This window comes from Schistocerca gregaria, chromosome 4 (genome assembly GCF_023897955.1).
Source record: "Schistocerca gregaria isolate iqSchGreg1 chromosome 4, iqSchGreg1.2, whole genome shotgun sequence".
Classification (NCBI taxonomy): domain Eukaryota; kingdom Metazoa; phylum Arthropoda; class Insecta; order Orthoptera; family Acrididae; genus Schistocerca; species Schistocerca gregaria.
The window spans coordinates 444,680,572-444,694,240 of record NC_064923.1 but is presented as its reverse complement, the minus strand read 5'-3'; the positions used below and the strand labels follow the sequence as shown (position 1 = coordinate 444,694,240).

Here is a 13,669-nt window from a genome sequence, read left to right as displayed (position 1 = left end):
TAGCACTATACAGACGGTGGGAGTGTATGGGTGGGGGGAGTGCAGTGTCAGGAGGTTTTGGGACAGGGAGGTGGGGAAAAGAGCAGAGAAAAAGGAGAAGAGAAGGCAAAGATGCACAGGCGCACTGGTAGAGGGCAGCAAACAAAGAGGGTGGGAGACAAGAATGGGGAGGTGGTGATAAGGAATAGGGTTGAAACTGTTGGGTGGAGGGTGTGGAGACGGTATGTTACCGTAGGTTGAGGCCGGGATAATTACAGAAGCGGAGAATGTGTCTTAACGATAACTCCCATCCATGCAGTTCAGGAAAGCAGGTGGTGGAGGGGAGAATCCAGATGGCTTGGGTGGTGAAGCAGCCATTGAAATCAATCATGTTACATTCCACTGCATGTTGTGCCACAGTGTGGTCTACTTTGTTCTCGGCCATAGTTTGTTGGTGGCCGATCATCCTGGTGGACAGCTGGTTGCTAGTCATACCAATATAAAAAGCTGTGCAATGATTGCAGCAGAGCTGCTTCCACAGGCGACCCGGCCCCTGATTGAGTAGGTTAAACCTGCAACAGGACTGGAATACTAAGTGCTGGGTGGGTGGATTGGACAAACCTTGCACTTTATCTTAGACACAGGTATGATCCTTGTGGCAAAGGATTGGGATTGAGCTGGTTCTTGGGGCTGGTGGGAAGATCGTGACTGAGGGGAAATGACATGGTATATCTGTTTGCAGATTAGAAGTGAGGTATACCTGTCTGTGAAGGCCTTCGTGAGACCCTCAGCATAGTGAGCACGAGAGTTCTTTATCATTCCAGATATCCCATCCCCAGGTGGCCAGATGGTAGGAGAGGAATTTTTTGGTGTGAAGGGGATGACAGCTGTCGAAATCTGGAGCCAAAACATACCGCTAATTGTCACCTCCAGAGAAGTCTCAGTCCTATCCAAGGGCCCTACCTTTAGCCCTACACCCAAATTTAACCACGCTGGACCTGTCAAAGACCTACTCTCCTTCTCCTGATCCCTGCAATGGAAGCAATTCTTTACTACCAATCCCTCCAACCAAAACGTACCTAATCCAACAATGAATCATGCATCTTCCAGTTCATACCACCGTCCAGCCATGATCCTCCACCTCTCTGTCACCAACTGGTGGTCACGTTCCAGGAATTCCAAACTTCCAACTTAGCCTCACCACCCTTCCCCAGGTCCCTCCTTCAGAACACCAAACTTTCAGTAGAAGAAAGAATAGCCATACACAACCTCAAAAACAAATCATGACCTAATCATCTTATCTGCAGACAAAAGTTCCACCACCACTATTATGAATCACAGTGACTACCTGGCAGAAGACCTCTGCTAATTATCTGACTACTCTACCTCAGCCTATTATCTGATTACTCTACCTATAACCTTGCCAGTGTGGTCCCATCCCAGAAGTCCAACACTACCTCCAATCCCTTCTTAGAGCCTTAGGCCTTCCCAGAACCTCTCCCTTGAGTCTATTTTCCTCATCACCCCTATGACACCCTGCACACCCACCTTCCACATGCTCCCCAAAATTCACAAACCCAACAATCCTAGACGCCCTACTGTGGCTGGTTACTGTGTCCCCACTGAAAGAATTTTGTCCCTCATGAACCAACACCTTCAACCAATTGCCCATAATCTAGTCTCCCAGGTCAAAGACACCAATCACTTTCTTCACCAACTCCACAAATTTACCCCCTGAATCCCTACTTGTCACTGTTGACACCAGCTCCCTATACACCAACATCCCTCATGCCCATGTTCTTACCGCTATTGAAAAGTACCTTTCCCAACATCAAATCACAACTACTTCTCCTTTGAATGGGAGGTATACAAACAAATCTGCAGCTCAGCCATGGGCAGCCCCATGGCCCTCTTCTATGCCATCTATATAAGGCCTTCCTAGCTTCCTAAATTGACTAACCTTAGTCTGGTTCAGGTTCACTGATGATATCTTTATGACTCAGGGCCAAGATACCCTATCTTTGTTCCCTCACAACCTCGGTACCTTCTCTCCCATACACTTCACCTAGTCCTCCTCCAACTAGCATGCCACCTTGCTAGACATTGACTTCCTCCTCTCTGATGGCTTCATCTGCACCTCTGTTCACATTAAATGCAATCACTAACAGTACCTGCATTTCGACAGCTGTCATCCCTTTCACAACAAAAAAATCCCTCCCATACAGCTTTGACATCTGAGGACAGCATGTTTGCAGTGACAAGAAGTCCTTTGCTTAGTATTCTCTGGATCTCACCAAGGCCTTCTCAGACAGGCACTATCCCAGACCTAGTCTACGAACACATCCCCCATGCCATTTTCCCTCATATTCCCAATCCTCCCACCAGCCCCAATAACCAACCACAAAGGAGTGCCCCCCTTCATCACCCAGTACCACTCCACACTGGAACGACTGAACCACATCCTTCACTAGGACTTTGATTATATATCATCATGCCCTGAAATGAGGGACATCCTACCAGAGATCCTTCCCAACCTCCTAAAATGGTGTTCCACCACCCACCCAACCTCCACAACATCCTAGGCCATCCCTATGCCACTCCTAGTCCCAATCCCTTGCCACAAGGATCTTATCCCAGTGGATGACCAAATGCAAGACCTGCTCAATCCACTCACCCATCACTTACTATTTCATTTCAGTCACTGATTTATCCTACCCCATCAGGAGATGGGCCACCTGTTAAAGCAGCAATGCCCTTTACCAACTCTCCTGCAAACATTACACAGCATTTTTTATTGATATGGCAACCAACCAACTGTCCACCAGGATTAACGGCCACCAACAAACTGTAGCCAAGAGCAAAGTAGACATGCAACGGAACATAACATAATTGATTTTAATGGCTGCTTCACCACCCAAGCCATCTGGATCCTCCCCTCCACACCATCAGCTTTTCTGAACTGCACAGCTGGCTGTTATCTTTACAACACATTCTCCGCTCCCGTAATTATCCCAGCCTCAACCTACGGTAACACTGTCCCCATGCTCTCCACGCAATAGTTTCCACCCTCTCTGTAATATCATCTCCTACCAATTCTCATTCCCCACCCTCTTTGTTTGCTGCCCTCTGCCAATGCATCCGTCCATCTTTCCCCACTCCTCTCCTTTATCACTCCTTCTTCCCCACCTCCCAACCCGCAAAACCTTCTGACTCTATGGCTGCTGGCATTCTGCGCACTCCGAGACACAGTGTTTGTCTCACTCCCCATCCATACACTACTATCCCTTCCCCTTTCCTGTCCCCTCAAGATTGTTGCTTACATCGCAAGTGATAGTTGCATTCTGGCCCATGCCGCAACAGTTGGCAGACGTGTGCATGTGGTGTGCTTGCTTGTGTGTATGAATTATGTGTTTTTCTCTTTTGCTGATGGAGGCTGTGGCTGAAAGCTGTCGGTAAGAGTCTTTTAATTGTGCTCATATGCAACTTAATATCTTTTTATAGTAAGTAGCAATTTGTATTTTCCTACATTGTTAATACTATATTAACATTTTATTTCTCTCATCTGCAATAATGAATGTTGTAAAAGTAACAGGGCTAATATTTCACCCACTCTGAAATCAGTGAATAATTTATCAGCCCTGTGGAGAGGTTTCTCTATCCTAAAAAACCAGTACAGGGATGCCATGTGTATCCCACACTTCTGCTTCCAGTAACACTGGTCAATGAATTCACGTCTAGGATCACCACAGAATCACCAAGGCCTCTAATTTAGGACATCCACTCTGTTCCAAACCAGATGACTTTTTCAGTTCTGGGAAAAATGTTGCAAAATGAAACTCAGCTTCCACTCCGTGTGTGAGGCTAGTTGTTTTCATCAATACATCCAACTGCCTGTAGGAACCCAAGATCACCTCTGAATCCAGGTAGCAGGTGTCACTCATAACAATATGAACCACAATTTGCAGCCATCTTTACCCAGTGCATTCAACTGTCCCTGGCCGAGCCCCCTAAGTTCTGACAATTCCACCCAGCAAATATCCATTTGAAATGGGCAATACCTGTTTTTTAGGCCTAAAGGGGCAGCTGTTCTGCATTTATCCACTTTAGTGTTTCACCCAAAATATGCATGATCCCTCCATTGTTGGCTGTTCACTCTTAGAAAAGTGTAAAACAGCCAGGTCAGGCAAATCAGAAGGCACTGCAACATAAGGGATTCCAGGTGATACTAAATGTCCACCAGAAGTGCCACATCTTTCATGGCAGGTGTCTAGACGACACCATGGCTTTAGGCAGCAGCTTTCAGTCACCCGACCACGGCCAACACAGCATCCAACTATTTATGGACAGTGATGAATTTCCCATCCAACAAAAGATATAGTCTCCATCCCTCTTCACCTATATTCAACTATACAACAACAAACATACCACTTCCCCAAGCAGAATCCGAGTACAGCCACACTACTCTTGGGATCACTACTAAAGTTAAGTGTTGAACATGAACAAGAGATACTGCTGCTGACGGTGGTGGCTGGTTGCTGCTCCACATCTAAAGTACAACTGTGCCAGTACCTGTGCACATTATGTAGTTATTTTAATAAGTTCCAGAGAGACATCTAATTCCCCAACTTGCAAGAACAGCCAATGGGGTAAGTGTGGTGTAGCTTCATACATAACTATTCTAGAAACTTTTGCCACCATCAAGGAATCACCAGACATGAATGCAATTTACTACACACAATATTTATAGTTTTACGAAGAAACACATGTATATACTACATTTACTTAAAAACTCATTGTTTGGTGAAGCCATACTGTGATAATAGCCTGTACATGTCATAGATTTTGTTTAAATCCACAGTTTTCATGCACTGATTACTGATGAGTAATTATGATGTAAGATCTCTCAGAACACAGGATTTACTATCTCTATGCTATTTATTCAAATCAATTGTCTTTCTCTTAATGGAACAGAAAATGACAAACATGGACTTTAGCTACTATCTGTCTGTAAGCAAAAGCAGAGGGCAAGTTTCCAGTCTGCCATAACACAAGACCAGACACGAGTGTTGGGATCTGCCATTAGACAAAAAGCTAGAGAACATAAATCACTGTAATGGAATTCAAAATAATTGTAAGAGAAGCATACTATTTCATTGTAACTACGAAAAGACTCAATTATTGACAATATAATATAATGACAATATAAATATCCAATTACATTATCAGGGTTGCCACAAGTTTCCCCAAGTGAAATTCCCTGATTTCCAGACAAGTTTTAGCATTTTTCCCATGACAAATTTGGGATCTCAAGGGTGAGTTAAGACATACATTGACAATCTGTCTTTGCAGCCATGGTACAAGAAATAATAGCGCAAACAAGGAAATATCTAAAAAAATACTTGCAAGCAGATGAAGTTTCCTGATGTGAGCAAAAATCTTAAGGACTAACATCAACATCTTTTGTAACGAACTGTTGTTAGATGGAGAAAGCAAGACAAATGGTATGTTTTTCATCAAGACCACTGATGTTATTTTATATCAATGAAGCAAAACACATTTGGTGACAAGAATACGCATTTCCTTAGAGTCGCACGACAGATTTAAAATACCTACACTGCTTTCAGAAATAACCTCAACAAAGTAGGCCTCTTGAAAGAAGGATGTAAGTGGAAAAGAATTATGTAAACCAACACTGTAGGTGACCACCAATAAAATGTTGGTTCTACTATGTTCATCATTGTCTGTTATTACCCATGTGTTATATCTATTATTTTACATGTATTATGTGATTTCTCTTTTGAGAAATATATGAGTACATTGTGTACAAACTGCCAGCGACTGACAATTTTCTTCTTCTTATCATCCATACTCTCTAACATATAAACTACTTTTGAAGTGCCAAAATGTACTAGAACAAATAAAATGTCTATCAAATGCCACACTGTACAACATACTTGCAGTGAGACATTCTGAATTCCTGAAACATATCGATCATGGCCTCTGGCCTGCTGAGGATCACCACAGTCCTGGGTCCATGGATAAACCATAAAAATCTGCTGCATTACACCAAACACAAACAGATCCAGCCTGAAGGTAAATCAGTGAGACTAGATCCAACAGGCAAGGCCTGCACATTAGGGGGTACCAAATGGCTTCAGATCGGCAGGTGCAATCCATTACAGATGCCCACAGAAATGGCCTGTGGTTTTAGCCTGGCATGGAAATTCACAAGCCATAGACAGCATCTTGTTGAAATGAGACCACAGTGATCAATCCATGCAACAGATAACTTGTTCAAATACTCTGAGAATGAATAATAATGAGGATAGGTAGCAACTCACTGTAAAGATGATTGTTGAGCCACAGACAGACAGACACAGACAAGACAATCACATTCTCACAACTAAATTTTCAGCCACGGCTTTTGTCAGAAAATGAGAGCACACAAACATTAACACAATTACTCAGACACAACTCATGCACACATGACCGCCATCTCCAGCTGGTGTGTCTACATTCTCTGGAAATCACATCCAAACAAACTATTACTCCACTTCCCTGACTCTCACTGGCAGCTGCTAGGCTAATAGCAAGAGGTGGTAGCAGCTCTGACTGCAAGCTGAGGGAAGTCACAATAAGGGGAGAAGCAGTAAGAATGAGGGCAGTGCACATACTCAGCTACACCCAGCCAGCAACGATGCATGACACCTCAGTAAACAAACTATTTCAGCTACTGAGACAAGAATGAGATCTTCCCTCCCCCCCCCCCCCCCCCCCCAAATTCCCCTGATGTGTTTGAAATTCTGATTTCCAGAAACCTTGGCAACCCTGATTATACTATTTCATTGGTGTGATGACAAAATAACCAACAGTACATTATTTAAAAACTTACCAGTGTGGTGTAAAGATTGATTAATCATAGCTTTGAGATTTTTGTTCCTATTCTTCCATCCTGTATCTATAATTTTATAATATCCTGCTACTGAGTCTCTAAGCAATTTGAGGACAAATATCAATGATATAACTAATTTAAAGACTGGTCTTTACAAAAGCCAGACATAATAAAGATTGGAGAAGAGGATATATTATTATACCTCCCATGGCACGCTATCCACAACCAGCATAACTGTCTACAAGATGGCCAATACTGAAGCCTGTTCCACTCTTTGACAATGGCCTTCCTGAGGTCATCCTCATATTATGACGACAGCCCAAAATATGACTGATCCACTTCCTTGGTGAACTTGTCTTGAGACATGCATTGGCACCTGGCTGCTGTTCAACAACCACAAACTAGTGCCAGACAAATCCTGCTCTCATCGGTGACAAGAAACAATTACAGATTTTCCCCATGCCAACTTTCTTTGAGCACCATGTTTGTTCTGTTGTTCACACTAGATACCTGCAGACTAAAACGGTCATGCAGAGATGATTGTATACCATCTGGGTCTGCACAGCTCTCCCAGTTGCCTCTAAAAAGACAGTGCACTGTCTTGCATTCTTATCAGAGTATCTGTGTGTCAATTTGCTGGTGGTGGTCAAAGGCTGGTGGTGTTGGGTGCTGGTGATCATTATAAGGAAGAGCTTCAAAGTCTAGTTTGTCTAGATAGCAGCCGAATGTTTGAAGGAGGTCACTGTGGTGTGCACCAAATATGGTGGGCAACTTCCTATGCTGATAATCCTTCTTGCCACAAAGTGGCAGTGTGGACATGGCCTTAGCTTAAAATGACCCTTTGAAGCATATTGACAAAATGAACAGTCTGTACAAGCTACACCATCACTTTCAAGATTAGACACACAGTATGTTTTATTACACTGCAATCAGAATGCAGGTGTATTTTCACCTCTACTTAACAGGTGGCTATACAAAGGGAAATTTTGTGGTCATAAACATAAAATAGTATATAGTTAAGGTTTGTGACTGTAATAAACCATGCATATCTTAAGGATAGTGCAAAATCTTTTTTGAAGTGTTTACTAAGTCAGTAGGCAGTTCAGGGAAGACACCATATCCTTAATGCTTTGAAGAGTCTTTAAAAGTCCTTACATGATACGAAGAAGTTATAAGAAACCAAACGGATACTGCTCTTGGCTCTCCAATCTATTCGATGTAATGGTCACTGCCAAGACCAGGTACAATCAGAAACAGCCACAACTTCTTATGATATGCAATGCCACAATAGAATATTAAACCAAATGTTCATCTGATATGACACTGAACAATGATCTGGAAGATAATGTTCACTTCCCTACCAACTCAGTCATCACCCTGACTCATGGTGACTTTAACCTCCTCAGGAGTGGAGGAGGGAGAGGGAAACGGATGGAGGGAGAGAGAATTTGTTGCCAACTGGCATGCAACTTTGAGTGTGGTACCATACTGTAAGACTATACAACAATTACGTATTACTGGAATAATGTTATATGACATCTTGATATATCAAGTTCTTGCATTCTCTATTAGATTGTGCAACACAAATTTTGAGATTTTCTTTAATTGCTTTATGTTTTCATTGTAGGAGTAAAGTTACTATTATTTTAGGAACACTTACCCAATAGCTTCTGCAGTACCTGCCCATCATATAAATCTTCCTCAATATCTTTGACTATTATCCTCTGATCTGCCAGTTCATCATTTATCCATTCAATGAGCACTGCAATGAGTTCTTTCAGCTTTGGATCTTCAAAGGATCTTGGTTCTATCATTGACCGCTCCTCATTTTCCTCTAAGAGTACAAATATTGAATGTCCATAATTGTTATTTTTGCAAAAAAATGTTAAGCCAATTCCATTTCATGATATGGCAAGAAAAATATAATGACAATAATGTTATTATTTACCAAAAACTAATTACAGACATAAGATCACAATGCAGCCTGCAGAGCAACAGGAAGTAAATCGTAAAATAAACAAGAATGTTAAAAACAATGTGCTAATGCTGACAACTTTGAACAAAGCAACAGTACCACCATTCGAGGTGTCAGAAAACTGAAACAGACAGTTTTGAAAGATGGTGAAAATACGCCTACAGTCAACACGAGGCAATACAGGGGAAACTAGTAGCCTCACTGTTTTCTGCATAACTTTGATGGTTTGCCGATTCGACCGACTCCTCTGCTAATATCAGATGAATAAGGACATGATTAAAGCTTCTTGCCTTGAAACACATGCAGAGCAGCCACCTAGACTAACTTGACACAATCACTATTATGTTTGATGGGTGAACCACTGCATATGACAAGTTAGTTGCTACACACATGTGCACATAATACACTACAAATTTGTGAATAACTACATTGTTAGTCAACAACAAGTGAAAAGCACTTCCATAAATAATAATATGTATGAATGAAAATTAAATAAAGATAGGGATAAAAATACTGAATAGGCAGAAAAACAAACAACCATGATAGTCATGAAGGAAGATATCAATGATGGAAGTACAGGATAAAGCTGAAAGTAAGGTACAAACAGTTAAAAATAATTACAAACCATACAGACGGGAATTATGCACTCGATATCTCTGTAACATCTATCACCATCTTGCAAAACTCAACTGTTTGTGATAATGGCATTACATTATTTAGTTATGATCACCAAACTGTCACAGTTTTTTTGCTTCCACCTGCTGCTTCTATTATTATCTTTACCTCTGTAAAAATTCAGTGGTTCAAATGGTTCACATGGCTCTGAGCGCTATGGGACTCAACATCTGAGGTCATCAGTCCCCTAGAACTTAAAACTACTTAGACCTAACTAACCTAAGGACATCACACACATCCATGCTCGAGGCAGGATCCGAACCTGCGACCGTAGCAGTCATGCGGTTCTGGACTGAAGTGCCTAGAACCGCATGGCCACCGTGGCTGGCTAAAAATTCAGTGCTGTAATGCAATAATTATTTATAAGTGATGTCAAGCGGTTATTCGACTTGCTAAAGCATGGCTACAATGACCTATGAATTATCATATGCACCTTAGTGTACTGAACATTTGTATGTTTTATAACAATTTAATGTTAATGAAAATGTGTTTAAATTATTATTAAAAAGAATTTCTATTATTTTCATGTGTAAAAGATGAGAAGTAGGAATTACTAACTCATATCTGTATGTTTTAAACAAAAAACTTATAAGTGTTCAGCATGTCCCCACATTTATAAATTAATTTGCGATGTGTATGTAAAATTAGTCAGATAATTACAATTTATCATGCAAAATGACCCATGGAACATGTTTTTAATTAAGTAACTTATTCTACATCTATGAGGACCATTTCACTTGGAATAATTGAAAGATACGTACAAAGAAAATCAAATGTTTTAATGTATTTACTGTGTAATCTAGTTTTCTGAGATGTTCTACAACTTGGAGGATCTCTTCACTATGGATCCATTAGAACAAAAACTACTTCTAACCTAATCTATCTTAACTTGTGTAATTGACCAATGAACTGCCGGCATTATTAAATAGTTTTAACTACAGGAAATACTGAGATATGGATCACATCAAGCGCTATGCAATAAGGGTGAATTAAAAACGGCATATGAACATTGCCTGATAAATAAAACTATGGCCAGCATTGGTACTTATTATTATGTTGAAGTAGTGGACAAAACCTGCAGAAATAAATTACCAGATTAAAAAGCATTGAAAACACATCTGTATTCAGAAATAAATTACGAGGTTATTTAGTCTCTCCATCTCTACATAGCCTAGAAGAATACCTACAAGCTAAGCAGTAGAGAGGATCTCCATTTAAACAAGAAGTATCTATGCATATATAAACCAGGAGTCATAAATATACAATATATTACATACGTACTTTATGTAAGAACACTGTTCATTGTTCTATCTCTGTCTCTCTTTTTTTCTCTGAAGTGAGAATTGGACAGGTTTAGCACTACAAAATGAGGCTGCCAAAGTGTGTGCTAGTGAAGATTAATTAGAGCAGGGCATACAGTTCAAAAGTGAAATAGTGAAAGTGTATAATTGTAAAAATGTGAAGATAATGTGTAAATTTGTGCAGTACAAAAGTGAAATTAATAACACTTTTATCTTATCCAGATTGTATTGAGGCACTCTTAGATTTGCACTGGGTATTAATATGAGGGTAATTAAAATAAGTTTTGAGTGAATTACAGTACTCCAGTGTTATGTGCATAAACATGCTTGATATTGTCCATGTCCTGACTATGTTTATACAATGGGAATTTTAAACAGATGAATGAATGAATGAATGACTAAATAAATAAATAACCATTTCTTATCTTGACATCTTGAGGTGTTGGGTGTTTTGTCAGATGTCAGCATCATACATGACAATATGTTGATGACAAATCATCTGGTGCTTCCTGCAGAGAATCATGTAGCACCTGATGACAAAGATCCACACTGTCGAAATATTGTGCATGGACGACACTGATGTCTGGCAGAACATGTCAACAGATCACCAAGGAAGTCTGAAGAATTGATTCTTATGTGATTGTTTTCCTTTAGTCGTAGTCACAAATGGAGGCGGCCAAGTTCAGGCAAGTTCTGTACACTTGACAACACGCATTCTCTGACAGCCAATAAGCGTTCGGTAGTTTTCTGAGCACTCCACTGTGAATGCCGAAGCCAGTGTGAGCATTAAATGTGGTCATAGTGAGTTATTTAGTGAATTTTTGTTCTATTTGTTATGAGTTATTGTGGCCAACAACAGGGGTAAGTGACAAATTCTACATAAACAAGCCATAATTAACAGGATACATGCTTTTTGCAAACACACAGCAGAAAACAGAGGACACTACGCAGCAGAAAACAGAGGACACTACACCTATCACCTGCAAATGGCAATACTGCAATCTCCCTCTGTGGCTCAACCTGTGCAGACCACCTTCATTCATGAAACTGTCTATGTATGGTACCAGAAATTTTATCATATGAATAATTCATAAAATATGCAGAAGTGAGCCATATATCTGTCAAAGTTTACAATCCAACATGAATATACAAGACATACTCTAAAAGCAAGGACCACAACTAAAGTCATTGTTTTAATTCCATAGTGGGTGAAAACAGACAACAAAAATTGTTGCTCCTGCCAGGAGTGACGTGTATGCCATATCGCTATTTAATTTTTGTGTGTAGAAGGATCTATACTTTTCCAGATTAATCAGAAATTGTATGTGGCTTATGCACTAGTAATGGGTGAAGGTAAGGTTAGACAACTGTGTCGATACTTTAAACAAGGTTATACAGGCTGGCACAAATAAAAGTGGCCAGAGGATGGAGTTCCAGGGTACAAAGAAACATGGTAGAGGAAAGGAACTATAGTACTAACGTAACCAGCAGGTGTCGAAAGTGACCACCATTCATCTCTTGGCACTTTTCGGCTCTGGTCAGCAAGTTGCTCAAGGAGGATCAAAGCTGGACTGTTGGAATTGCTGCAATATCATAAAAAGTTCTGCTACAGTTCTTTAAGACTATGAAGGTGGTTGTGATATGCCTTAGACTTGCGGGCTCCCCACACAAAGTAATCGCACGCTGACAGATCAGGTGACCTGGGGGGGGGGGGGGGGGGGGGGGCAGCTAGGGCCGGGACCAAACTGAACTCTGTCAGGCATGAAGATTGCGTAAATGTGCTATAAGATTTAGTATGGATCACATGGCGAGTGTACATGCGATCTGCATATCACAGGGTGTGGTTATAGGCTTACATTCGTTTCCTGTCATAGCCCCTCATCCGAGCCATTTTTATTTGCCCCATTCTGTACAAATGTGGATGATTAAGAGCAGAATGGGAGGCCCAGTATTCAGAGCAATGAGATCATGCAATACTGAGTCAAAAACTGTAAATTGACTGACAAGTAGTGTTTTGGCTAATGAATTTCTTCATGCTTGATGCTCCACCATTTACACAACTGATCACAGAAAAGATAAGGTATCAAAATTTGGCAAGATGGGTATTGGAAATAAAAGGAAGATTGGTTTAAAATCACAGCCATGTCAAGGTCATCAGAGGTTCAGAGGTGGAGCACAAGCTCGGATTGGTAAAGGAAACTGGCTATGCCATTTCAAAGGCACCATCCCAGCGTTTGCCTTAAGCAGTTTAGGAATATCGTGGAAAACCTAAATCTTGAAAGGTGGACAGGGATTTGAATAACTGCATTCTGACCATACGTCAAGTGACTTACCACTTTGCTCTGTAGTACTAAAACTGCTTGGCAAGCAGCACAAACAACAAAGAATGTCAAACAGACAACTGTGTTTGAGCACTACCAACAAGATACAGATGATTTGTTTTCCACATCATTACAGGTGATGAGACAATTGCCACACCAACTCAGATTCAAAACAACAGTAAATCTAGTCCAACCATTCAACTTGGCTGAGCCAAAAACATTCACAGTCTCCTTACTATAGTTGAGAAATGATATTCATCATTTACCGGCACAAAAAGGAATTCTTTCAGTTGCTTTCACTGAATTTTAATCAGCAGTTCCAGCTGAAGTATACTGAGAAACAACTGCCATGCGTTTGTCCAGGATGGTCCTCCTCCACGACAACATGCTTCCACAAACATCTGCCAGTACTACACATAAGATTCGGCATTTCCATTGGGAACTTCTCTAACATCCACTCTAAAGCCCTGACTTCATACCCATAGACTGTTTTCTCTTCTTGCACTTCAAAGAATGAGGTTATGGA

General features: G+C 40.9%; 1 protein-coding gene across 2 annotated transcripts in view; it reads right to left on the bottom strand.

Annotated features, from left to right (window-relative positions):
• The window catches only part of LOC126267592 (beta-parvin), a 129,382-nt gene that overhangs the window by 25,968 nt on the left and 89,745 nt on the right, over positions 1-13,669 (bottom strand). For both annotated transcript variants that reach the window (XM_049972893.1, XM_049972894.1), the window contains exon 4: positions 8,532-8,705. In XM_049972893.1, coding sequence (XP_049828850.1) covers positions 8,532-8,705 — 174 coding nt within the window. The remainder of the gene's footprint in view (positions 1-8,531; positions 8,706-13,669) is intronic.